General features: G+C 43.5%; 1 protein-coding gene across 2 annotated transcripts in view; it reads left to right on the forward strand.

Annotated features, from left to right (window-relative positions):
• The window catches only part of LOC124612598 (proton-coupled amino acid transporter-like protein CG1139), a 131,667-nt gene that overhangs the window by 70,428 nt on the left and 33,997 nt on the right, over nt 1-27,242 (forward strand). For both annotated transcript variants that reach the window (XM_047140881.1, XM_047140880.1), the window contains exons 2-4: nt 12,238-12,356; nt 12,448-12,564; nt 25,604-25,754. In XM_047140881.1, coding sequence (XP_046996837.1) covers nt 12,238-12,356; nt 12,448-12,564; nt 25,604-25,754 — 387 coding nt within the window. The remainder of the gene's footprint in view (nt 1-12,237; nt 12,357-12,447; nt 12,565-25,603; nt 25,755-27,242) is intronic.

A 27,242-nucleotide genomic window follows, 5' to 3' on the forward strand; every position in this document is an offset into this window, starting at 1 on the left:
CAAGTGATTTAAGTTGCTTCACTACTCCGAGGATATTTACTTCTACGTTTCTCATGTTGGCAGCTGTTCTCGATTCGAATTCTGCAATAGTTACTTCGTCTTCCTTTGTGAAGGCATTTCGGAAGGCTGTGTTTAGTAACTCTGCTGTGGCAGCACTGTCTTCGATAATATCTCCATTGCTATCGCGCAGAGAAGGCATTGATTGTTTTTTGCCGCTAACATACTTCACATACAACCAGAATTTCTTTGGATTTTATGCCAGGTTTCGAGACAAAGTTTCGTTGTGAACTGCAAAACAGTGACAAAGTTTTCACAAATTCATGCACAAAGAAAAGTATAAAGACAGTGCTTTAATGGAGTTATTGTTCGAATCAACAATGTAGTGGTGCAGGAAGCTCCTAGAGCCATTATTAGTGTTGTATAAAAGCATGTGAGAATATCAACCTTTCTTTTGCCACTTGCGTTGGTTCTGTCAAATGAACTAGCACTGCTTTCGCCTAAAAAGAAGCACAGATACCAAGGAAATACCTATTCAAAATATGTTGTTTTGGACTGGTGTATAGTTCTGGATTCTTTACAATATCAACTCGCTCGATTGCTAAGGAGGCCACAGTACACAGGCACAATGAAGCTCTAAACACATCGTTTCCAAAGATACGAAATCTTGCAAAACGCTGCAGCGGTCCAATTGTAGGCATGACGATTTAGCTTAGATGATCGATAAGCGTATGACACTGACGGGGAGCATCCAAATGTTCCTTTACGTGGATGACTCATTTCTTTAGCCAATATCTCTTCGTCATTGTTTAAATAAAAGGCGGTAAATGAGCAACTTTCGGCACTAAACAATCCCCCAAGGAAAGCTACTGACCGTGAGTGGACTCTAAAGCGAAAGATCATCTGTCAGCTTCTCTGTCCACGAGAAGATTAAAATTACTGAGAGGGAAAGTATAGTGCACACAGAAACGCACGAGAAAAATAAAGCTAATTTACGCAAGTTTAAGTCCAATGTCCTGCAACTCGCATTTTATGGGCGTAAATGTTACCTTCAGAAACGGACAAATATCAGCAAACGTGAATTATACTACGTGCAGTTGTAAATAGAAGATTTGAAGGGAAAGCTGGGTAACAGCCAGGCATTCGATTAAGTGAATATGGAAAACGGTCTGAAATCTGCAATACAACTCCCTGAGGCCTGAGTACTCGCTGAAATCAGTTCGAGAGCAGCCCTTCTTGTTGAACTGAGACAGAAAAAAAAAAAGAATTCTACGTGAATCATTGTTGTTGTTGTTGTTGTTGTTTTTGTTTTTGCTACGGTCTTCAGTCCATTGACTGGTTTGATGCAGCTCTCCATGCTACTCTATTCTATGCAAGTCTCTTCATCTCCGAGTAACTACTGCAACCTACATCCTTCTGAATGTGCTTCCTGTATTCATCTCTTGGTCTCCCTCTACGATTTTTACCCTCCACGCTTCCTTCCAATACTAAATCGGTGGTCCCTTGATGGCTCAGAACGTGTCCTACCAACCGATCCCTTCTTCTAGTCACGTTGTGCCACAAATTCCTCTTCTCCACAATCTTATTTCATACCTCGTCATTAGTTACGTGATCTACCCATCTAATCTTCAGCATTCTTCTGTAGCACCACATTTCGAAAGCTTCTATTCTCTTCTTGTCTAAACTATTTATCGTCCATGTTTCACTTCCATACACGGCTACACTCCATACAAATACTTTCAGAAAAGACTTCCTAACGCTTAAATCTATACTAGATGTTAACAAATTTGTCTTCTTCAGAAACGCTCTCCTTGCTAAAGCCAGTCTACATTTTATATCCTCTCTACTTCGACCCTAGTCATTTTGCCAGCCGTTGTGGCCGAGTGGTTCTAGGCGCTTCAGTCCAGAAATGCGCTGCTGCTACGGTCGCAGGTTCGAATCCTGCGTCGGGCATGGATGTGTGTGATGTCCTTAGGTTAGTTAGGTTTAAGTACTTCTAAGTCTAGGTGACTGATGACCATAGATGTTAAGTCCCATAGTGCTAAGAGCCTTTTGAACCATTCGCTTATTTTGCTCCCCAAATTGCAAAACTCATCTACTAATTTAAGTGTCTCGTTTCCTAATCCAGTTCCCTCATCATCACCTGATTTAATTCGAGTACATTCCATTATCCTAGTTTTCCTTATGTTGATTTCCATTCCGTTCAGCTGCTCTTCCAGGTCCTTTGCTGTCCCTGACAGAATTACAATGTCGTTGGAAAAGCTCACAGTCTTTTTTTTTTTTCTTCTCCGTGGATTTTAGTGCCTACTCCAAATTTTTCTTTTGTTTGCTTTACTGCTCGCTCAGTACACAGACTGAACAACATCGAGGATAGACTATAGCCCTGTCTCACGCCCTTCTCAACCTTTCGTGCCGCTCGTCCAGCCATCCTGATTTAGGTTTTCCGTGATTTCCCTAAATCGCCCCAGGCAAATGCCGGGATGGTTCCTTCGAAAGGGCACGGCCGACTTCCTTCCCTGTCCTTCCCTAATCCGATGAGACCGATGACCTCGTTGTCTGGTCTCCTCCCCGAAACAACCCCCCAACTCCGTGCCACTCGACTCGTAACTGCCAATTGGTTTCTGTACAAATGGTAAATAGCCGTTCGCTTTCTGTAATTTACCCCTGGCACCTTCAGAATTGGAAAGAAAGTATTCCAGTCAACATTGTCAAAAGCTTTCTCTATGTCTACAAATGCTATAAGCGTAGCTATCCTCTATGAGAAGCCGTAGAGGAATTGCCTCGCGTGTTCCTACATTTCTCCTGAATCCAAACTGATCTTCCTCAAGGTCGGTTTCTACCAGTTTTTCCATTCGTTTGTGAAGAATTCGTGTTAGTATTTTGCAACCATGACTTATTAAACAGATAGTTCGGTAATTTTCACACCTGTCCACACCTGCTTCTTTGGGATTGGAATCATTATATTCTGCTTGAAGTCTGAGGGTATTTCGCCTGTCTCATATATCTCACTCACCAGATGGAAGAGTCTTGTCATGGCTGGCCCTCCCAAGACTATATGTAGCTCTAACGGAATGTTGTCTACTCCCGGGGCCCTGTTGAGACTTAAGTCTTTCAGTACTTTGTCAACTTCTTCCCGTACTCTCATGCCCCCTTCTCATCTTCCTCTGCGTCCTCTTCCATTTCCATAATATTGACCTCAAGTGCATCTCCCTTGTATAGACCCTCTATATAAGCCCTCCACCTTTCTGCTTTCCATTCTTTGCTTAGGACCGGTTTCCCACCGGAGCTCTTGGTATTCATATACACTCCTGGAAATTGAAATAAGAACACCGTGAATTCATTATCCCAGGAAGGGGAAACTTTATTGACACATTCCTGGGGTCAGATACATCACATGATCACACTGACAGAACCACAGGCACATAGACACAGGCAACAGAGCATGCACAATGTCGGCACTAGTACAGTGTATATACACCTTTCGCAGCAATGCAGGCTGCTATTCTCCCATGGAGACGATCGTAGAGATGCTGGATGTAGTCCTGTGGAACGGCTTGCCATGCCATTTCCACCTGGCGCCTCAGTTGGACCAGCGTTCGTGCTGGACGTGCAGACCGCGTGAGACGACGCTTCATCCAGTCCCAAACATGCTCAGTGGGGGACAGATCCGGAGATCTTGCTGGCCTGGGTAGTTGACTTACACCTTCTAGAGCACGTTGGGTGGCACGGGATACATGCGGACGTGCATTGTCCTGTTGGAACAGCAAGTTCCCTTGCCGGTCTAGGAATGGTAGAACGATGGGTTCGATGACGGTTTGGATGTACCGTGCACTATTCAGTGTCCCCTCGACGATCACCAGTGGTGTACGGCCAGTGTAGGAGATCGCTCCTCACACCATGATGCCGGGTGTTGGCCCTGTGTGCCTCGGTCGTATGCAGTCCTGATTGTGGCGCTCACCTGCACGGCGCCAAACACGCATACGACCATCATTGGCACCAAGGCAGAAGCGACTCTCATCGCTGAAGACGACACGTCTCCATTCGTCCCTCCATTCACGCCTGTCGCGACACCACTGGAGGCGGGCTGCACGATGTTGGGGCGTGAGCGGAAGACGGCCTAACGGTGTGCGGGACCGTAGCCCAGCTTCATGGAGACGGTTGCGAATGGTCCTCGCCGATACCCCAGGAGCAACAGTGTCCCTAATTTGCTGGGAAGTGGCGGTGCGGTCCCCTACGGCACTGCGTAGGATCCTACGGTCTTGGCGTGCATCCGTGCGTCGCTGCGGTCCGGTCCCAGGTCGACGGGCACGTGCACCTTCCGCCGACCACTGGCGACAACATCGATGTACTGCGGAGACCTCACGCCCCACGTGTTGAGCAATTCGGCGGTACGTCCACCCGGCCTCCCGCATGCCCCCTATACGCCCTCGCTCAAAGTCCGTCAACTGCACATACGGTTCACGTCCACGCTGTCGCAGCATGCTACCAGTGTTAAAGACTGCGATGGAGCTCCGTATGCCACGGCAAACTGGCTGACACTGACGGCGGCGGTGCACAAATGCTGCGCAGCTAGCGCCATTCGACGGCCAACACCGCGGTTCCTGGTGTGTCCGCTGTGCCGTGCGTGTGATCATTGCTTGTACAGCCCTCTCGCAGTGTCCGGAGCAAGTATGGTGGGTCTGAGACACCGGTGTCAATGTGTTCTTTTTTCCATTTCCAGGAGTGTAGATGGTTCTCTCTTCTCCGAAAGTCTCTTTAATTTTCCTGTAGGCAGTATCTATCTTATCCTAGTAATATATGCTTCTACATCCTTACATTTGTCCTCTAGCCATCCCAAATTAGCCATTTTGCACTTCCTGTTGATCTTATTTTTGAGACATTTGTATTTCTCTTCGCCTGCTTCATTTACTTCATTTTTATATCTTCTTTCATCAGTCAAATTCGGTATTCTTCTGTTGCCTAAGGATTTCTAGTAGTCCTCGTCTTTTTACCTACTTGAACCTCTGTTGCCTTCAGTATTTCATCTCTCAAAGCTACGCATTCTTCTTCCACTGTATTTCTTTCCCCTGTTCTTATCAATCGTTCCCTAATGCTTTCTCTGAATCTCTGTACAACCTCTCGTTCTTTCATTCTATCCCGGTCCCATCTCCTTAAATTCCTACCTCTTTGCAGTTTCTTCAGTTTTAATCTGCAGTTCATAATCAATAAATTGTGGTCAGAGTCCACATCTACTCCTGGAAATGTTTTACAATTTTAAACCTGGTTCCTAAATCTCTGTCTTACCATTATATAATGTATCTGAAACCTTCCAGTGTCTCCAGGCCTCTTCCACGTATACAGCCTTCTTTCATGATTCTTAAACCAAATGTTAGCTATGATTAAGTTACGCTCTGTGCAAAAATCTACCAGGCAGCTTCCTCTTTCATTCCTTACCGCCAGTCTATATTCACCTACGATTTTTCCTTCTCTTCCTTTTCCTACTACAGAATTCCGGCCCCCTTGACTGTTAAATTCTCGTCTACCTTAACTACCTGAATAATTTCTTTTATCGCATCATACATTTCTTCAATATCTTCATCATCTGCGGAGTTAGTTGGCATACAAACTTGTACTACTGTGGTAGGCGTGGGCTACAATAATGCGTTCACTATGCTGTTCGTAGTAGCTTATCCATGTTTATATTTTCTTATTCATTATTAAACCTACTCCTCCTGAATTATTGTTATTTAATTTTGTACTTATAACCCAGTGAAAGACGCTACGACAGCGGCGTAGCGCATCACACAAAGGTTTGCTGTTAAAATTGCGAAAGCGTCCGTTCCAAGGGTACTAAGACCACATAATACCTCCTCCCAGGAGCGTCTCACGAAATGACCAAGATAAATAAATTCAAGCAAATTAGAGCTCATTTAGAGTTTTGTCAATGGTTGTTCTTCCCAAGTAATTGTCGCCAATAGGACAGGAAAGAAGGAGAATCGTAAATGGACAGGAAATTTTTTACTCGATGCAAGACATAATGAAAAATCTGAAGTATAACCTATCATATTAAGGGTAAATGACATCAGAAAATATGCTGCAACAACATGGCTACATATTGATGAAAGCTGCAGCGTAAAGAAAAGTGTATAAGAGGCTTTTATCCAGCAATGGAATCAAATGGATGACGATGATGGTGATAATGTTCCCAAGAGTACGTCGCACTCCGCAGGTGAAGGTCAGTAGAGAAACCGGGTTACATCCCCGATGCCGTGTCGGTATTTTGACAGTGAGTCTACGTCGGGCATGGACATCGCGCTGCGGAAGTCTTTCAGTACAGGCGGCAGGCGTCCTATCGGAACTTTCCCTGGCACAGATTAACGACAGTCAACAATTTCAGTACTCGACTGCTGAACTTCACCAATTCTGAAAAGGTATTACGTCAAGTTCGCTGCAAGCTGAGATTAGAGCAACCACGACAAAGACAGGCTGTAAAGATCGTCTATTTCGTTACCGTACAGAAAGTGTTAAGTATTCGAGCTGTTGGCAATTCGGTCCTCTAAGGAGCTCGAAAGCGCTATAAACCTCTGCAAAACCTGAAAATCCTTGTCCTTAACTTCCCTCCCTGAGGCCAAGGTAACCCGGGTCATAGATCCGACGCCTTGCTTAAAACCCTGATAAGCGGTAGCGGCTTTGTCAAGTGCAGATTCCTACTGTTGAAACCATGCACACGTCGGTTTTAACTGTGTGATATAATGTCATGGTTACGACAGTACCCCGACAAAGGAAAGATGTCATTTTCTTCATGATTATATTTTCACCATATCTTATCTCATTCATTATAAATAAATGTCGGAAACGGTATCATCAACTACTGTCTTTAAATTACAAATTATGCTCACTTTTAAAAAACAAGATGTGTTTTGATAGCTGGAAAGTTATTCTTAGCTATATACTTCGAGCTGGTTAAGCGTCTATACGTGTAGGCACATACAGGGTGATTCCCTGATGACGTTACAAACTTTCAAGGATGATGGAGAAGAGTAAATGTATCACTTTGAGGTGAGGAATCCTGGTCAGGAAACGACCGAGTCGAAAGTTATAAGCGAGAATCGGTCTGATACCTGTTAAAGTGGAATACCTACACCAGTACTGTTGTTGCTGAGACTGTAGGGTAGGCCACTTTCAGAGGTTACAGCACGGACCAAAACAAGAAAAAAGGTCTGGTCAACATAGGCTCCAAAATGCCTACCTTAGGGAGCTATGAACACGTGTTCATCTTCGATATTGTGAAACATCTCTTCTACTGCAACTTCTTAAATTTCCATATTTTTGGAGGATGTATTATGGACTAAAACAAGAGAAACGTCCAGTAAATACGGGCTCTTAAATTCATATCTCAACACGTTCATTGTCTTGTGTCCGTTGCCGGCCACTGCAGACGTCTGTGCCGTGCCACAAGCGGTCTCTTGACAGTCAACGTGTTACGACCTGTGAGCACCAGTTTACCTTCGTTGCCGTGAAACACATCTCTTCTAAGTGCTGACCAAGTGCCCATAGCTCTTAATGTCCATATTGGAGTCCATATTTACTGGACTTTTTTACTTGGTATGGGCCACATTACCTCCTCCAAAAATATGGAAACCAATGAACTTGCAGTATAAGAGATGTTTTCCAGTATCGTAGGTGCACAAGAGCTCATAGCTCTTAAGATGAACATTTTAGAGTCGCTGTTTACTAGACATTTTCTTCTTGTTTTGGTCCACACTTTCACCTCTGAAACTTGCCTATCCTACAATCTTCGGGGACGTCCATTATTTACATGAGGGTCTTTCTAAAATTTGGATCCCCTCCCCCGGTGAGATTTTGTGGTATGTGGTCCACGTCTCCACACTCGATGCGTGATATATCTTTCATGGCAGCCGTATCTTTACCGCACTTCCGTTACGAAGGACACGCCTTTTCTTGATTTTAGGTTTCCTTTTGCTTAAAACATCCAAAGAAACTCATTGCTAATTATGTAGAGTTCAAGCTGCATTCACCGCCTGCTGCTTGCATTTCCTTCGCAATGCATTGTGATGTACACTACCAAATGCCTTGTTTTTGGGGGAAACATCTCATGCCCACAACCGCAGCTTTAGCACATCACTGTGACACAATACACTGCAAAAGCCTAGTGCCGAAACGTACGTCACTAATCGTGTCATTCGTTGGTGAGTATTTTGTCTGGCTGACAGAGAGAAGTACATGATCGGTGATAAGGGAAAGGTATTATCCCTGGCTGTTGCAAGAAAATGAGGATGCTCAGCTGAGAATCTTAGTCCGTCTATAATCGAGATATAAGTTCACTGTCTCAACCACTGAACAATCAGAATGCTGAAGAATAGCTTTCAAAAGACTGTCCCACTCTGTCCTTCAGTTAGACGGAGTCTTGTGTCGCAGTGCTGTAACAGTAAGATGAGTCAGGTGTTTTCTTTATTATTGGTCGCTATTTATCTCTGTCAAGAGTTAATATTTAGCTGTCGTTGGAGTACTTCATTTTTTCCCCAAACACCATATTTTTGGTTGTCAGTCTTTTTTCCAAGAAACGTTAATAGGAATAAAGCTCCTTGCATCTGCTTCATGAAGTCTTTCAGCACTGTAACCCATACAACATTACGCAATACACCTCTACGAGTTTGGTCATCAGTGGTCTTGTTTTTCGTCCTTTGCGTCTAGGTGATGCGTAAAATGCATTTCTCTAACTTTCAGACAACTCAATTTCGCTTTGTAGACGATATAATTTTTGGTTGTTGGTAAGAACTGGAAATGGCCCGATATGGCTTCTATTAATGTAATAAACTTCGTTTATTGCACCGCGTAGCTCTGCGCCTTGTGCAGTGACACATGAGCGAGCTTTTATGGTGTGATGGGAGACTGTGTGGGGGGCAGAGATTTACAAGTCGCACGTGCGACACTTCTTATCAGAGAGGTGTTACAAGCCGTCTTCAAACGGAAGTTAATGTCAGTGCAAACAGAAGTCTAAAGCTACGTATACGTAAGCTCATACGTATGATCCCGAAATCGCATAACGTGGAAAGCTGTTACTTGTCTGGCGTCAGGATACTTAACTGTTTGCGCTCTTCACTTAACCCTGAAGACCAAGATACGGGTAAGTCATGCTGAAATTAGCTAAATCTTTCAATGCAAGCTGGCTCGCAAATGCACCGTAATCGCCAGAAGCCAGTATGAACACAAGAAACATTTCAGCGGCATTTTCATGAATCTGGGCGCGTGCGTAGGGTGGTTAAGTAAACTAAACGTTGGAATGCATTCAATTTTAATAAAAATTTGAAATATTCCTAACCCCCTATCCTCAGCAAGGTTCAAAAAGGAGATAGAAAATTCTAAATGACTTACGTAACTGCCCCTTTAGTGTCTTTTTGTTTATTATTTTGCAATGCGCATTGCAGGACAGTACCATATCATTGGTAAATGGCAGACTTTTTTTTTTTTTTTTACTAACTGTTCTTTTGCCTGTTTCCTTTTCGAACAAGAGTCAAAAACTTATCATTAATGATAAAAGACTATGACCTCACTTCATCGGACTTTCTCTACCATAAACGGTTACACTGCACTCGTCTTCCTTAGTCTATGGAGGTCTGAAGTCTACCATTGTATCTTTGCGCTCTCGGGAAAGCTTTACCCTTTTTATCTCTTTCATACAATGTGTCTAAACGTGTAGTAGATAATTGTGTTGCCACACATCAAACAAAGAAAAGCTCCTCAAGGCGTTAGTTACGATGCCACATCAGCTAAACAGGTCGCTGATATCAGGCCATTCAAGCTAGCTTTTAGTTATCCAATTACGCGCCATCTCAACAGCCGCCTAGTGCTCCCCTTTATCACAGGTCAGTTGAGATGTCCGCCCTCTCGAAACCAACAGAATCCTAGTCAAAAAGCTTACTTCCTCATTCGGAAAAAGTCATGCTAAAATTATAAAAATATCTTATGTACAATTGTCATCGTAGCCCAAGCTGATATTATACTCAGCATTTATCAGGGTTCACAAAACTTTTTTAGGTTAGTCTTAAAACAGCGTTGTTGCAATCATCCAAGGGATCGCTGTACTTATCGGTTTCGTTCAGCATTATAGATTATTCCAGTTACGTTTTCCTACAAAAAATGCAAGCTTGTTGTCTTTTCGACTTGTAAGACACAATTAATAGGTTAGTTCTATAGTAATGGGTACCAGGTTATTTATACTCAATGCACATAAATTTTAAAATGTCTTCTTACTCACCAGGAAGATAGCTTGGCTAATCCACCACATCATTTCTGATGGTGAGCGAACAAAATGTACTTACGTTTCAGTCTACGGACAGGCAGCGCAGTTATGCAGACACTCGACCTCCATTCGGGAGAAGGGTTAAAATACTCCATTCTGAATTAAGCTTCCGGCAGTTTCCCTAAATCATTACAAGTGGATGCCAAGATGCATCCTTACGCATGCCACGGTGGATTGCATCTGCATGAACACCTACAACTATACTCCGCAAATATCTTACGATGTCTAGCGGCGTGTATTTTGTGTACCACTGGCAGTTCTCTCTTTCCTGTTCCATTGCGAATACTTAGCGTGAAGAGCGACTGTTGGTGGGTCTTCGTGTGAGCTTGAATCTCTCTAATTTTACTCTGATGATCTTTTCTCGAGATATACGTAGGAAAAACAATATATTGGTTGACTTTTCTAGGAACTTATGCTCCCGAAATTTTGACAGTAAATCGCACCGTGATGCAGAACGCCTCTCCCGCAGCGTCTGCCACTGGATTTATATGCTTCTATAGGTGCCCCATCTCTCTTATTCTCATTATTCCAGCGCTACATGTACGATGATGGCCGTAAGATAATAGTAGCACAGTCTTCTCCGAATACAAGTTCTCTAAGTTTACCCAACAGGATTTCTTGAGAACTAGATCGTCTTTGATAATTTTTGTTTTGGCTGGAGCCACAGTCATGGTAATTGTTTTTTTAATTATGCTGCCGCCATTTGACTGTAATAATTTTTATTTTATTGCTATACGATCCCGGTTAAGTACAAAAACTTGTTTACATGTCAAAAGACATCAGATTAGTATGAAACACTAGTCCTTGTCAAGAAAGCATATCTGGTCATATAGGCCAGATATGTCATTAGTAAAAGTGAAAATATCTCAAAGCGCCTAAATATACTGCAGACTTTCATTTATGGACCCTGTAGCACAGCCGTTATATGAAACTGCCAACCAGTGAACAGGTATGCGCCGACATATCAATAACATTTTGTACTTGAAAATGGCCAAAGACCAAAATCTGGATCGTATAAGAATACAACAAAAATTATTACAGTCACATGGCGGCAGCATCATTCAAAATTAAAAAAAAATTAGATCTTCTTCTTTCCAAGGTTTATTTAAGTTCCCCGAGCATTTCTGTTATACTTTCATGTATGTTACACTGAACTGTTACAATCCTTGCAGACCGTCTCTAGATACGATGCCTGTTATCACATCTACTTGATAGAGGCTTCAAACGCTGGAACATTACCCCGTAATTCCGTAATTGTTCGCTCTAATTTCTTGTAGGCAATTTCCTTTACAGATGCATTGATTGATTGGTTGGTTGATTTGGGGGAAGGGACTAAACAGCGAGGTCATCGGTCCCATACGATTAGGAAAGGATGAGGAAGGAAGTTGGCCGTGCCCTGTCAAAGGAACCATCCCGGAATTTGCGTGAATTGGTATTACCCGGAAATACTTATGCGGTGTGACGTGGTCATGACGTCCAACAGTGATCAGCGGAAACCCGCTGTCCAGCATAACGTTTTGGTTTCTCTTAATCAATAAATCATCGAATCAATTACATATTTCCGAAGGTACTACATACTACATCGTATCTTTGTTAGCAACCGATGATGTGGTACGGCGTTGAACTCCTTCCTGAAATTAGTCGCTATAATGTGACTCGATTGTGTGTACCTGACGCCCTGACTCGAAAGTAATTCGACACTTCAAGCGCCGGCCGCAGTGGCCAAGCGGTTCTAGGCGCTTCAGTCTGGAACCGTGACCGCTACGCTCGCAGGTTCGAATCCTGCCTCGGGCATGGATGTGTGTGATGTCCTTAGGTTAGTTAGGTTTAAGTAGTTCTAAGTTCTAGGGGACTGATGACCTCATATGTTAAGTCCCATAGTGCTCAGAGCCATTTTAAACCACACTTCAAGCACGGTGTTTTCTTCTTGTCCTCAGGCGGCCATTATGGTGGTAAGGAACAACGCGGCACCATGTACCGACAACATGTCCATGGCCGTGGTCGTGGAGAACGACAGCCTGCCCGTCTCCGTCATCTCCAAGGCGAACGCAGACACGTAAGTATAGCGCGAAGGCAAGGCGCTCGCAGCTAGCGTAGCCGGCGGCTGTTCTGAGGCCGGCCTCTAACCCAAGCTCGTGTCCCAGCAGGCCTGACGAGCTCAAGGTGATGGGCAGCGACGAGGCGACGCGCATGGGCGAGTCGCAGGCGGCGCTCACGGGTGAGGCGTCTGGTGACGGGCACGCCGTGTCCTCGCATCCTACATCGTAAGTATTCCTATCCGTGGTTAATGCTGCCACCCAGCAGTGCCCGACACTGCACGACCACATCCTAGCCACCAAACATCTTCCGCAAGACTTCGCAAGCCAGCTACATTCCCCTCACAATCACAACGGAAAAAGTCCTTCGTCGGCTGCTGTCGACCTCACTTTGCCCTCTCAGTAGTATCGAGCAATCCACACATAAAACCGCCTTTCTAATGCCACAACCTGTGTGTGGTTGTTATCCTGCTGCTGAAAACTCTAGTGGTGCTGAAATCATCCCAGAGCAAGCAGTCACCACCTGCGACGTACAAATGCAATAAGTCTCCTAGCTACTTCTGCTCGTGGAAATGTAGCTAGCGAGTTCCACCTGTTCTAATCATACCGTACGTTACGAACTATTCACTATCTGCGAGCAGCACTCGCACCCCTCTGGGACCATTCCATCATCTGTGCGCATCGTGCTCTTCACAGCTGCACTCAAGTAAGTCTTCTAGAATACGATGGAGATATTTCGTGCCCTCGCTACCACCACCACTAGGCTAGTGTGCTGGAAAATCTCCAGCTGCAGTCATGCCACGGTGCACTTTGCGCATTCGTAACAACAGAACTGGAAACTGCATTGGCAACTTCCTCTCTTCAGAGGTAGCCAGTGAAACCATAGCCATATCATTGGCTGTTATTTCTATGCTTTCTGCCAAAACTATTTGCACCCCTCTGGGACAATTCCGTGCCCTGCGCACGATATCCATCTCACATCTTGCGTCCAAGAATCTCCCCATCAATTTAGATGAATGGCTGTGAAAACTGAGATACAATCAGAACTGCAAGAAACATAATTTCCACATCATCCTCTGTGACTAAAATTTATTTGGTTTGTTTAAACCAATTCCTCTCCCCACTTGTCTACAATGATGAAATAAGCCGTGATTCAGTTTAATGAACGTAATTTTCAACGGTAACCATTCATTCAGAACAGGAGGCAAAATTCAAATGGGGCTAAAACTCCTGTTTTTGATCTACAAACTCTGAGACCGAACTAAGATTATTTTCTAAAACGTGCGGAGTGAGCAGAAACGGATTTCTAGAGTAGCGCTACCTAATTGTAAAGACCAACTGAAAATCAATCACAGGCCCAAAAAGTCAGCATTCTGGCCCTTATGTAACCCTCACGTCACTCCCTTTCTCCTCTTCTTATCGTTTTGAACAAAACTGTACTGAAAGTAATTACAAACTGGTTTAAGATGAAAGAGAAATGAATAAGTAACGTATTCAGCTTCCTTATTTGCAAAGTTAGCTATCATGTTGGAATATTTTGAATTTGTTTGCGAAACGATCATTTTGCTTAACGGGGATGTAGTATAGATACGTAATTACATAATGTACATAAGTATATGTTACTTTTAATGCAAACAGTAAGTGCTAGTGGATCAGAATGGGGCAGATAATGGGGTGTAGATAGCTACCAATCTATTTCTGCTGAAAAACAGTGCACCATGTATGGAATCCATGATATCTGTGGCTTTGGAGTTCAGCCTGATCACCAGAAATTGTGTATTGTTACGTTACTTGCACTTCACGTCCAATATATTGGTCTCCAGTCTGCAGACCAACATGTAAGACACATGTTGTAAAGAAGCCATCATTTTGAATGTCTGCACACTGTTACCATTTGATGAGCATCAGTTAAAGAACTATCATTCTACTTAATTCTTCAGATATTATTCAACACGTTTATACCCATTGTCCTCTCAGCCGCTATCAGAATTTTATTTAACTTAATTCTCAGTAAATACTGTTCGGTACTACAATTTCAATAAGACCTCTTCTGGACTTTGCTTCCAACGAGAGCTAGAGTTCGCTCATCTTCTTCAGCAACTCAGAGACCGCCGTCTTTATTCCTTGTATAAGGACATTTGCATGCGGCCCATCATTAACAGTTTAAGATGATTACCTGTTCCTTTCATGTACTTGTGTCCCAGTGGCCTTCATTATGGATTCCTCTTCGGTTCTCACAATATTTCTGTATCATTCCCAAAGTTTGGCCAAATTATTTCTTAGCACATCCCAAAGACTTCCAATGTAAATTCCCTAAGGCAACTGCACAAGTGTCTTAATATTCTATTCCTACAATTGTCACAGTCCTACTGAAATATGAATTGGTGTCTTTTACCTTTCCGTTATGTGTTACATACAGCTGTTGTGCATATTTTGTTATTGCCATAACTCACTCCTGCTTCCATATTTCGCCGCAAACTCACTTCTTGAAAATGCACACAATATTTGTTTCTACACTTTTCTTTCTTCAGCACCTCACCAGAGCTCTCTCACAATCTGCCTCAAATGTGATATTGTGTACTTCAAACTGTGTATTACTTCAATAATGTATTTTTGTGACAGGATGTTCTGTTTGTCTCTCTTTTTTTCCAGGTACTGTAACTATTGACCACAAAATATGGCGACTGGTAAGAAAGACAGCTAGCGCAATGCCATGAACAGTTCGTCAGACTTAGGAGTACGTGAAAAGTATTTTCCTGCCTGAAGCCTGTTGATTTTTGAGAGAAGTTCAGGGAGTTAAATGCAATATGAGGTATACACGCGAAACAAAACTTAGCACACAACAGAGTACAGAAAGAAACAAACCAGTGTTTGTCTGCACTGGCAGAAGAAGTCATTCGAAAATTTCTTTAAATACTTCACGGAATTACGAACAACGAAGTGTCTTGTGTTTCAACACGCTTAAAGAAATCATCTGGACGAAGTTCAGCAACGTAAATTTGTTCATGTATCAATTTCCTTTGGTTTACTTTAAGCATATATTATTCACCAAAATTTTCGTCATTTTTGTTTAATGTGAGCATGTAATAAATTTTGTGATCATCCACTTGCTCTAAAGGGAAATTACAGTAGCTTAAAAAGTGAGAGATCTGAATAATTTTGTTCTTACATTTTGATCATGCGTCATGCTCACCATCCCAGCCTTCATATAAAGGGGTCCGGTTCAGGGTTGGGGTTGCTTCAGTAGTAGAGATTTGGGCTTTTAAATGCCTCCGGCTACCTGGGGCAATGTGGTCTTGTATGTTGTGTTTTTGTTAAGCGTACAGATGCTGTGGCGCTCGTGAGCTGCTGTGCCGCGGGCGCACGCAGTTCCAGCTCCGGCTGCGGAGAACCCGGCCATCTGCGGCGGCGGCGGCGCGTCGAGGCTCGACATGAAAGTATTACCTCGCACTCAGCAGCAGTTACATCTTACATCTAAAATACATGGTTGCAGTAGTATCGCACTCACACAAACGACCAAAGGTAGCAAGCACTCTCTGTTAACGAAGAACTGATACACTTGGACCGCCACTATTGTGTTTATTCGTCAATCACAGAGCGTCTCAGACGCTGTGCAACATCTACAAGTGATGGACGTGACGCATGTTAGCGAAGTTTCGTCTCTGCCACGTGATCTCATAGTAAAAGAGGGTAATAGTTTCGATGCTGTCATTTGTCGGGTTATGATGGTACCTGCATGAATTAACAGTTTGGGAATTCGAATAATTAACTCATCTGACATTACATCTGTGATACTGACAGGTCTCGTTTGTGATTTTTTAAGAGTGTGTGTGTGTGTGTGTGTGTGTGTGTGTGTGTGTGTGTGTGTGTGTGTGCGTGCGTGCGTGCGTGCGTGCGTGCGAGGACAGAGAGAGCGATATGAGAGGAGGAAAACACAGACATCTCCAGCCAGCACTGTGAGAGTTGCAGAGAACACACAAAGTTCCGACTCGCTCACATAAGGTGTCCAGTCATATTAATGTGGCCACCTGTCAAAAGCCTGACTAACCACTTTTTGCCACGTGGTCCGCTGCGAGACACGCAGTAACAGAGTCAGTCATTTTCTGGAAGATACTGACAGGGATGTGAAGCAATGCCGATTCCAGTGCCGCGGCCAGCTAAGCTAAGTTTTCCGGTTGAGGATCCATGGCGCGAACAGCCTGATCTAGGTGGTTCCACAGATCCTTGATTGTATTTAATCCAGGTAGTTTGACGGCCAGGGAGTACGCTAAACTCATCCTAGCGCTCTTCCGACACTGTGAACTGCGCGACACTTTGCATTATCCGTCTGGTAGATGCCACCGTGCCGAGGAAAAAACAAACTGCATGTAAGAGTAGACATGGTCCCAAAGGATAAAGGCATACTTGTATTGATCTATTGTGGCTTCCAGCATGACGAGATCAACCAGGGAATGTCACGAAAACTTCGACAGACCGAACGCTCCCTCCTCCGGCCTAGACCTTCCAACGATTGTGGCAGGGTGCCTGCTTTCAGAAGTTTCACGCCGTACACACCAACGGCCACGTGTCCGATGGAGCATAAAATGTGATTCATCTGAAAAGGCCACTTTTCGCCACTCAGTGGACGTCCAATTGCCGTACTGGCGTGCAAATTCTAGCCTTTGTCGCCAAACAGTCAGCATGGGTGCACGAATCTGGCGCCTGCTGTGGAGGCCCACACACAGTAACGTTCGCTGAACGATCGATGAGGAAACGCTGTTGGTAGCTTTTTGGTACATCTGGTTGGTCAGCTGTTCAACAGTTGCACGTCTGTTCGCCCATGCACATCTCTGCAGCCATCGTCCACTCCTCTCATCTATCGTCCGTGGTGCTCCACAGTCACCTCGGCATTGGTTTTGGATTGTGCCATTTTACAAGCACGATATACCTCAACCACGGCGGCACAAAAACTGCTTAGATACTTATTCGTTTCGGAAACGCTTCCACCTTTGGCCCGAAAGCCAATGACCATGTCCTTTTGGACGTCAGATCAATCGCTCCGTTTCCGCATTACGACAACGACTGTACTATTTTCCGCGTCACCTGACATATTTACATTCCCTCCATTGCTAGTGTTGCCACCTATCGGTTGTGATTCGTTACTGCACGCTGAGGTCGAACCTTGGCGGTGCTCACATTAATGTCAATGGACGGCGTGCCTTGTAACGAGTTCTTCAAGTACGAAGTGCTATATCTGGCTGAGGTCAATCATAGGCGATTAGATCCGGTACAGAATCCAAAATGCTACGTTTCACTCACTGTTCCAAACAGTGTCAGATATTATACGATTAACCTCAGGTGATTTAGTGGGCGAATCAAGGTGCGATAGTGCGCATGGGTGTTTGTCTAACTAGGAACATGTCTGTGCAGTCCTGTAAACACTGCTGTTCTCATCTTGGAAGATGGGAGTGTCCACAGCATACTCACCATGGTGTAGAAGAAAGGGCAATACCCGATGACCGAGAATGTTTAAATATCCTTGTTCACGTTCGTACTAACCTGGAGGAGAGGGTCCAAGCTATGGTTCGTAAAACCACCTCTGGCCTGAACTACATCTTCCGCACTCTGTGGGTTAAACGCCTCATTGGGACGTCGGTGCACTCGACTCACTGCATCATTTGAAAAGAGGAAACGTCACGACTTGTCAGACCATATTACAGGCCTACAGTCAGCTACTGTCCAGTTTCGCTGTTGTTTGGCCTACTGCAGACGTGCTACTTAATTTGCCACTGTGAGCAATGGCCTTTTGCTCGGTTCCCGACTCCAAATGTCCATTGCGTGCCTTCCTTCGCAATATTCGATATGAAACTGGTTGAGATAGACTTGTATTCACCCCACAGCAGCAGTTCCTGTCAGTTTTTAAACCGATTGAAATTGATAACGCGTGACACTCGTTTCCAATGCCTGTCAGTTAGCATCTTTTTACGACCACTGTTCTTACGCCGTGTTATATGGCAACGAATGGTACACCATTCCTCGTAGACAAGTTGGACAGTCCTTGTTAATTCACCAACAAATTGGGCACCTTCATCCACGCTGTGGGAATAGGCACGTTCAAACACGATGATTCCTTTTCGCATTTCTTTCTCGTGGACCCAATTTGCTGCGTTGATTCCGTACAACCTACTGGCACATACAAACCACCTCAGTGTCACAACTTCCGTCAGCGATGGAGGGTCACATGACCGCGTGGTACCAGTTCCTTATCATATACAGTGCTTCATAATGATCCCTGTGCTCTTTAAGGGGGGGGTGGGGGTGGGGGGGGTGGCCAACATGTTGTCTGGACTATCATCTTGTGACTGCTACTGCAGTAACCAGACAGGATGGCAATAGCTGGCGCAATGTAATGTCGACTAAGGACAAAGGGTAAAAAAAAATTAATACTCGTTGATAGTAGCATGCTCCAGTGTTAAAGTAAGGTGGGGAAAAAGGTGCTCAATCGCATATTTATATATCCTAAAGGGATCCATCCGACAGGTTTCATCTGCTGGAATAGGAGGCGGGAACGTTTGTAGATCTGTTTAAGAAACCATCCTGATAATCGGCTCAAGTGATTTAGAGAAAATAAGGAAAGAACCACTGTTCCCTGAATTAGCCTCTTTCACTAGTGAAGTTCCGTAGATTTGTTCGACAATACAATTAAAATGTGTTGCAATTGGTTTTCTATTATTCAAGGTCATTAACTAAACGCATACCTGTTATTTAGAAGCCGCAACGAGATCACATGGCAGAAGCGACAGCTTTGGAATTACGTGCTTTGGCGTCACTTGAAGATGGCAAACAACATCGGAAACGCATTGTGATAAAACGTGAACACAACAGCGACCGGTTACTGTGTTTTATTCTCCATTAACAAGTGAATAGTCATATCAGAATAATAGTGAGTCAACTCCCCACACCACACAACGTTGTCTAGAACTAAGCTGTCTAGAAATCATGATACCAAAGTAATGACAACAGTTCGTAGCACAGGTTCTCACTTCATCATAAGTATACCCCTAGGTTTTGGATTATATAGTAATCCGTCAGGGTGTGAATCTGTCGTTCCACATAAGTACAGAAGCCCACCTAAGGTACAAATCGGACGTACACCGCAGCGAAGATTTTCTAATACATACATTGTCACATGTCACGAAATTCCCTTGCAGTACTGGATCGACTATTATTTTTCACTGAAACATCATATTAATGAAGGAATATTCTCGATATTATCTTCGCGAGGATCGACATGGAACCCCTGAAGCACGTACTCCAGTGACACAATCTCCACCTATCTTTATAAAAGCATTTCGCAATTCGTCTTAAGGTTTACGGAAGAAGTCCATAACAGTATCAGGTTCCCCGTTGCTATTGCATTCACTGAAGGTACGCGGCAAGGAAGACAAGACCGTCGGCACCCTTCTCAATGAGCCCGAATTTCTTATATTTTAACGTCGTCAACATTATACGAGATGTGTATCAGAAGAAGTAGTTTATTTCTACATCAGTTTTGGAACGTGGGTACTTGGAAATTTTTTTGAGCATCCGCGATGCACAACGCCTTTCTTTCGACATTTTCTTGAGAATTTCTGCGACACTCTTACTCTGACCAAACAAACAAGAGACTAATCGCACAGTTCTTCTTTGAATATTTTCTGTCTCTTCGTACCAACTCGGTACGGCTCCCAGACGACGAATAACATACAAGAATTGATCAAATGAAAGTTTTGTACGCGATCTTTTCCTAGACGGTGTGAATACTGAAGACGGCATGTAAAACTTTTTATGTCTGTGGATGTAATTATGTCCTCCAATTTTTGCTTTAACGAGAATAACTACTCCTGAACCAGTACCACGATCTTGAGAAACGGTACTGCGGACCATGCTGTTGAGTGCCTTAACAGCTTTCGATCCATCCATCCATTATCCTAGACGTGGTCAGAAGACAACCCCAGACATAAATCATTCGGACTGAAGAGCTACAGCACGGCGAGAAATATGTCTGGCTTCAGATCTCATCCGTTACACGCTTTGACAGTGTACTTAGAATATACACAATACGAACAGATTTTAGTAGTTGTCAACTCTCCATGAAACAACATAATTCAGCGTGTCTGCAATAGTTTTCTGTTTTTGTGCACATCTTTTCACGACAGAATAATTATTTGATATCTTAGTAAACTAACTTGTTACAGGTAGAGTGTGACAATTATTGGACTATATGAAAAAAAGGAAATTAGTTACAAACTACAGATATTCGGATTTAGGTTATGACATGTTCTATATGCCTGCCATCATTGGCGATGATATGGGGCAGACGAATAGCGAAATTCTGCATGACCTGCTGAAGTGTCGGAACGTCGATGCTGTTGATGAATTCCTGAATGGCTGTTTTCAGTTCTGCAATGCTTTTGGCATTATTGCTGTACACCTTGTCTTTAGTATAGTCCCAAAAAAAGAAGTCGCAAGTGCTCAGATCTGGAGAATAACGCGGCCAATCGAGCTCAATGCCAGCGGTGTCTGGGTACCCCAGAGCCAGAATGCTGTCCGCAAAGTCCTCCTCCAGGACATCAAACTCTCTCCTGCTTCAAACACTCTACTGTTCCGTCTTGCATGAACCGCATCTTGTCGAAATCAGGGTCACTTTGGGTAATGGGGATGAAATTAACTTCCAAAACCTTCACTCACTGTTCGGTAGTCACAAGGCCATCAAGGTATGTCGCACCGATTATTCAGTGACGGGACATTTCACGCCACACAGTCACCCGTTCACGGTGAAGAGACTTCTCGGTCGCGAAATGCGTATTCTCAGTCCCCCTAATGCGCCAGTTTTGCTTATTGAAGAACCCATACAAATGAAAGTTGGCTTCATCGCTGAACCAAATCATACATGCACATACTAATTCCCATCATGTCCCGCGGCCAGTCGTACAGTTTGAACGTCCTAACGCAAACCGTTCAGAAGTTGTGACGCGGTAGTTCAATAACTGCCACTCTGTATGTGCAAACATAAGAGACCTGTACTTTCGGCATAAGCGAACGAGTAGTGCTTTCGTTACAACAACGATCTCACGTTCGGAGGGAGGAGGATAATCCTGACCTTCAGGTTTTCCTAAATCATGTTAGGAAAATGGAGTCATAATTTCTTTAGCAAGGCCACAGCCGACCCACTTCTCCTCTTCTTATTAAACAAACACAAGTCCGTATATTTTTATGTCTGTTTAAACAACGTTTTTTCTTGTATGAAGCTGATAAATCATTGTAAAATGAGTTAGAATGAATTAATTACTGATACTAGAGACAGAAGATACTAGAATCGTGCGTGGAATGGTCTTTAGGCCATCCTCATATGAGACGTGAAAACGAACGTAGTCGTGGACTTGAACGTGGACGTGGTTTTCAATGTAGTTGGTGAGCGCTCGCAAATGATAACATGGGACGTTTGCCACCTAGATCTGCGAATGCTATTATCGCCAACGGCAGTTGTCAGCTACATATCTCAAAAGTAAGAAAGATTAAACTTCCGGAAACGTTTATATTACCGTCGTATACATTGCTCTTATAGAGGTATGGGAGCAGTTTTAACAAGAAGTACATTTTCTGACAAGTTGTTATTACGAATCGTATCACAAGCGACTCATTGTTTTGAAATATATCTTTAAAGTACTTAATGCTTTAAAATGACATATTTTTATAGTTCAAAGTTCATAATACAAAACCATCGAATATGGCACTTTAGCTTCGGTTAAGGCTGTATTTCAGCGTGGCGTTTGCTCAGCATAGATGGAGATCTTGCACTGCATTGGTTCACACTTCATAGCACGTTACCGTAATACGACGGGACGCTGCCCCTCGGTAAGCAATTTCGCCAGCGCCGGACAGGACTTAACGCGTAGTTCGCACATTTGGATGTTTCGCAACGTGAAATTCCACGTTATGACGTCACAAAACACGTCCCGCTCCCCGGCCACTTAAGCTTTCGCCTCCCATATGAGGAGGTCCTTAGGTTATGTCTAACTGTTCCGCTGTTACAATAAAGTTTAATGTGATAGTGTGGCAGGGTTTCATTCTGGTAGTCGATGTCGTTTTGTCACGGATCTTTTCTAGATAGCACCCTACAAAAAAGATATTCACACTCTTCTAACGGCCAGGGATCTTGAACTAACTGAAACGATTCATGTTTCTCACAACTGTGGGGTTGCAGTATTATTCTGATATGACTTCTGGATGCTAATCGTTACACACACACACACACACACACACACATACACATACACACACACAAATAAAGAAACAAACAAAAAACAAACAAACAAACGTTGACAATAGTAAAAAGGACACAGTATGACATCAGCCTGATCTGCATAGTTCAGCATTACACCAAATAAAAGTTGCAATGGAAGCAAAGTTGTTCTGGTGCAGAGAAGATGTGTAGGAAAGCGGCTCACAGATAACCAAATATATTATGCAAAATTGCATATCACTTATTATTATTGACTTCGTGAATGATATGCTGTATATTTTTCTGACATAATTCGTAAATCATAGTAAAAGTTATAAAGAGTTTTCCGTTTTGCAGATACGTTGACCCGTTCAGCATTTGACAATAAACGATACGCTTGTTCACTTTCGACCCAACGTCTGAATGGACCGGTAGGTCTGAGTCACTGCCGCGCGTACACGGCATGAGAAATATTTACACAAAAGAATAAAATCCCCGAAGCTCTAACAGAAATGAGGGGGGAAAAATACAAAAAAAACTGAGCAATACCCCCCAAAAAGAAAAAAAAAATGGTCGAAGATAAATTGCAGGAAATGGGGCGAAACACAACTGCTGCCGCTCAACGTTTCCAGAAGAAAATTATTTGTCTCGCAGCGGCAATACAAAATCATAGTTCAAGTAGACGATGTATCGATCGCATGACATCTGAAGGTAATAAATGTGCTTACTCAAACAAAACAAATTGTGATTTAATTTCTTATGTTCGAAACGTATCGTGCACGAAAGGCAGTTTTCTAATAGTTGTTAAAATAGTTTTTGCCACACATAATTCAATGGTAGGTTTTCAGGGGTATGTGGCATCAGATATCTATGAACAGGTCACGTTATTCTCGTAAATTACACACCTTTGATTTAGGGGCACGGAGTTGGAACCCGAAAGTGTCTTAGTTTTGTACCATCCGATCAGGCGAATAAAGTGGCCAAGATATAAACATGAGTTCACTATCATGCTCCTCAAACCACAATAGCACGATTCTGGCCTTATGACATGTTATCCTGCTGGAAGATGCCATCGGCGTGGGGGATCAAGCGTGAAGAGATAAAGTGGTCCTCAATAAAGTTCACGTAGTCCATAGGTATCTGGTTTCTTCGATTACTACACATATCCTACGGAAGGCCAGGTGAATGTCCCCCATAGCATAGTACTGTCCCTAACAGCCTGCATCCGTGGAGCGGCGCACGTTTCGAGTAGCCGTTCGCTTGAATGGCGGCGTATCCGGACACGGACTGATGTAACAAGAAACGTGGCTCATCTGACAAGACGACACGTTTCCATTGATCGAAGGTTCAATCTCCGTGATTCGGTGCCCACTACAACCGTAATTGGCGATGTCGTTGAGTCAGTATGTCGTCTGCTGTGGAGACCCACTTCAGCGATGTGAGCTGAACAGTGTGCTCCAAAACACTTGTGCCTCAACCAGCATTTGTACTATGTCGTCAGATCAGCCACAGATCATCACCTATCCTGTCTTACAAGCAGGGAAGTCACCTTCTGTGATGAAGTGTGGACGCCCGACAGCTTGTCTCCTACTCGCGGTTTCACGGTCTTCCGACCACTTTCCACAGATACTCAAGACAGCAGCACGCAAGCAACCGACCATTTTCGACGTTTCCGTGATGCTTGTTCCTAGGCGCCGGGTCAAACATCCTGCCCTTTGTCATAGACGCTTATGTCATTGGATTTCCCCATTTGTGGCTCGTATTGTCTCTACATTGTTTCTCCCTGCGTTTCTGCTCCACAAATATGCCATCTGTATCTATTCAACGTGCCTGCAACGCCATCAAGTGGTATCAGTCTCGCTGTGGACAGTGGTCGTAATGTTTTAGCTCATCCGTGTATATTTCCTTTCGAGAGCCTGACGATTAATGGAAGAATATAAGTTGTCGTTGCCAGAGACCAGCTCGTACAGAAAGATTTAAATGCTCATTTCTCCTGCGCCCCGTTCGAGAGTAGAACGGTAGACAAATAGCTTGAAGGTGGTTAGATGAACCCTCTGTAAGGCACTTAATTGTGTATTGCAGAGCAGAGGTAGGTTAGTAATGTCACTGTTACGTTTTGATGATTTTATGAGGCACACAGAAAACGTGCTGCTGATTACATGCCGATTAGAAACGAAATGTAGAACCGATCAGAGAAGGAAAGCGAGGGATTTGTACAAGTAACAGTCAGCATATAAAATCGCAGAATCATGCAAGAATAACATCAGAACTGTTGTTATTGCTATGCACTTTTTCAGTGAGAGTCTTACCTTCTACAATAATTGCAAATATTATAGTGAACGAAATTCAGAGATCACTGAAATGTTTTGAGGAAGCATCGATAACGTCGCATATGGTAACTGCAAAATATTTTGGATCATCTGTGGGCCACTTAAGAATATTTTTCTCTGCACTACGCATACGAATAATATATATATCCGTCGCTGTTGGGAACAAGTAAAACACTACATTAGTTGAAATAGACGGAAATCATTTATTTGTTAATGTCTCTGGTCACACAGAATGAGTAACAAATAGTAAACACTGGAAGCATTCACTGTAGTGCTTTCTACAAAACCACAAAAGCTACTGATAGGCATACACTACACTAGTGATAGGTATATATCACAATCTGAAACAAGAATATCGAAAAATGTGGACATTGACTCTAAACGAAATGATTTTTCTTCTTTGCATCTGCATGCTAAATGTCAGACAAAAATGTACATTTCGTGTCACTGTTCTACTTCAGTACTTTGCTACAATAATTGTCTACTATCGCTGCACGCATAATCTTCCTTGTGAAGACGTTATTTCATTTCCATAAGAATTTTTTCCACCCACAATAATCTGTAACAGTCAAAGGCATTGCTCTTTTATTGGCATTGTTTCTTGTCTTGTGTTCTCCTAACCATTTCTTTCAGATCCAGACGTGTTGGTTTAAGTGCCAGAAAGGGTTAATGCGGGTGCAATGGATATGTGCAGGTACCTGGAGTCTTTGATCCATCTTCTCAAGGGCGAGATCGGTTCAGGAATGTTCGCCATGGGTGACGCTTTTAAGAACGCTGGTCTGGTCTTGGGAACCATTGGCACCATCGTACTGGGTTTCATCTGCGTCCACAGTCAGCACATACTGGTAAGTAGCCGATCCAAGCTACGAGTCCCTAAACAGTGTTTCAATACGCAGCTGGCCTGACGTGTTGCCATTTCGGCTGACGGTCGTTTAGCAGTTTCTCTGACGTTTCGCCAAGACGAGTAGCTAATGTTGACGAATATTCTTCTTCCACTGTCCATGGCGGCTGGAGTCAAGTCCGCAGCCGGAGTTTCTGTGTACTTGCCGCGGCAACTTCTAAGAGTCTCTCCCTGATCATTACTGCTGTATTTCGCCCCTTTGGTCTAAGGAAAGCCTTTCAGACGTTGGTTAAAAAGTACAAATAACTTCCAGCTGCAGGTTCGACGGGGGCGAACAGGTAATAGTCAAGAAGTGGCTGTGGATGTCTCATTATTGTTATACCTAGCAGATCTGTTGTCAAAGAAAAGATAAGAATCCCATCGAAATATTTGGATTTGAGCACAAACTCAGATTGCGTAGGTATGAGAAGAGAATCTAACACTAGTCTTGTTGAAGAACAAACACCGCTTTTGCCATTCAGAGAAACCACTGAAAACTTAGATAAATCTGGCCACATGGACATTTGAAACCATCTCCTCTCCAATACGAGCCCGTTGCAATAAAACGCTGCATCACGCCGCTCGTTTGTTTATTATCACATCGAGTACTCTTAGATCTTGGAAACGCGGTTTTTAAAGTCTACGAGCTGCAACAATTCGTGTCAGTGACATTTTCCAAAACATTGCGAAATATGGGAGAGAGTGTCACAGAAATGATACAGGATTTGGGATGGACATCATTAAAAGAAAGGCTTTTTCGTTGCGACGGAATCTTTTCACGAAATTCCAATCACCAACTTTCTCCTCCGAATGCGAAAATATTTTGTTGACACCGACTTACATAAGGAGGAACGATCACCAAGATAAAATAAGGGAAATCAGATCTCGTACGGAAAGATATAGGTGTTCATTCTTCCCGCGCGCTATACGAGATTGGAATAATAGAGAATTGTGAAGGTGGTTCGATGAACCCTCTGCCAGGCACTTAAATGTGATTTGCACCGTATCCATGTAGATGTAGAAAATGAGTTTTTATTTTCAAATGCTCAGAGCTCTGTGATACGGCGCTGTGGAAACAGACATCGACTTTGAATAAAATTCGGCCAGGAAATATTACAGTTTGGAATTTCTGTGTGAGTATAATATTGCACTGTCATGAATTTCATAAATGCTTACGAAGTAAACCGAACGGCCAAAAGTCAACGGAAGGGTTGTCCCCTGTAAAGATGCGTCGTGTATGCGTATATGACACCCGCATATTTCGACTAGATGTAGGGTATGGTGCGAGTATAGACACGGTATCAGTGTAACATGTACCGTATACAGGTGTAGTGAGCATGTCACTACGTTGCGAGTACACAGTCTTTGAACGTGTGGTGATAATCGATGCAAGACACTTATGTCGTCATGGTCCAGCCACATTAATGTGACCAACGCCTGTGTTAAGTGTCAA

This window comes from Schistocerca americana, chromosome 4 (assembly GCF_021461395.2).
Source record: "Schistocerca americana isolate TAMUIC-IGC-003095 chromosome 4, iqSchAmer2.1, whole genome shotgun sequence".
Classification (NCBI taxonomy): domain Eukaryota; kingdom Metazoa; phylum Arthropoda; class Insecta; order Orthoptera; family Acrididae; genus Schistocerca; species Schistocerca americana.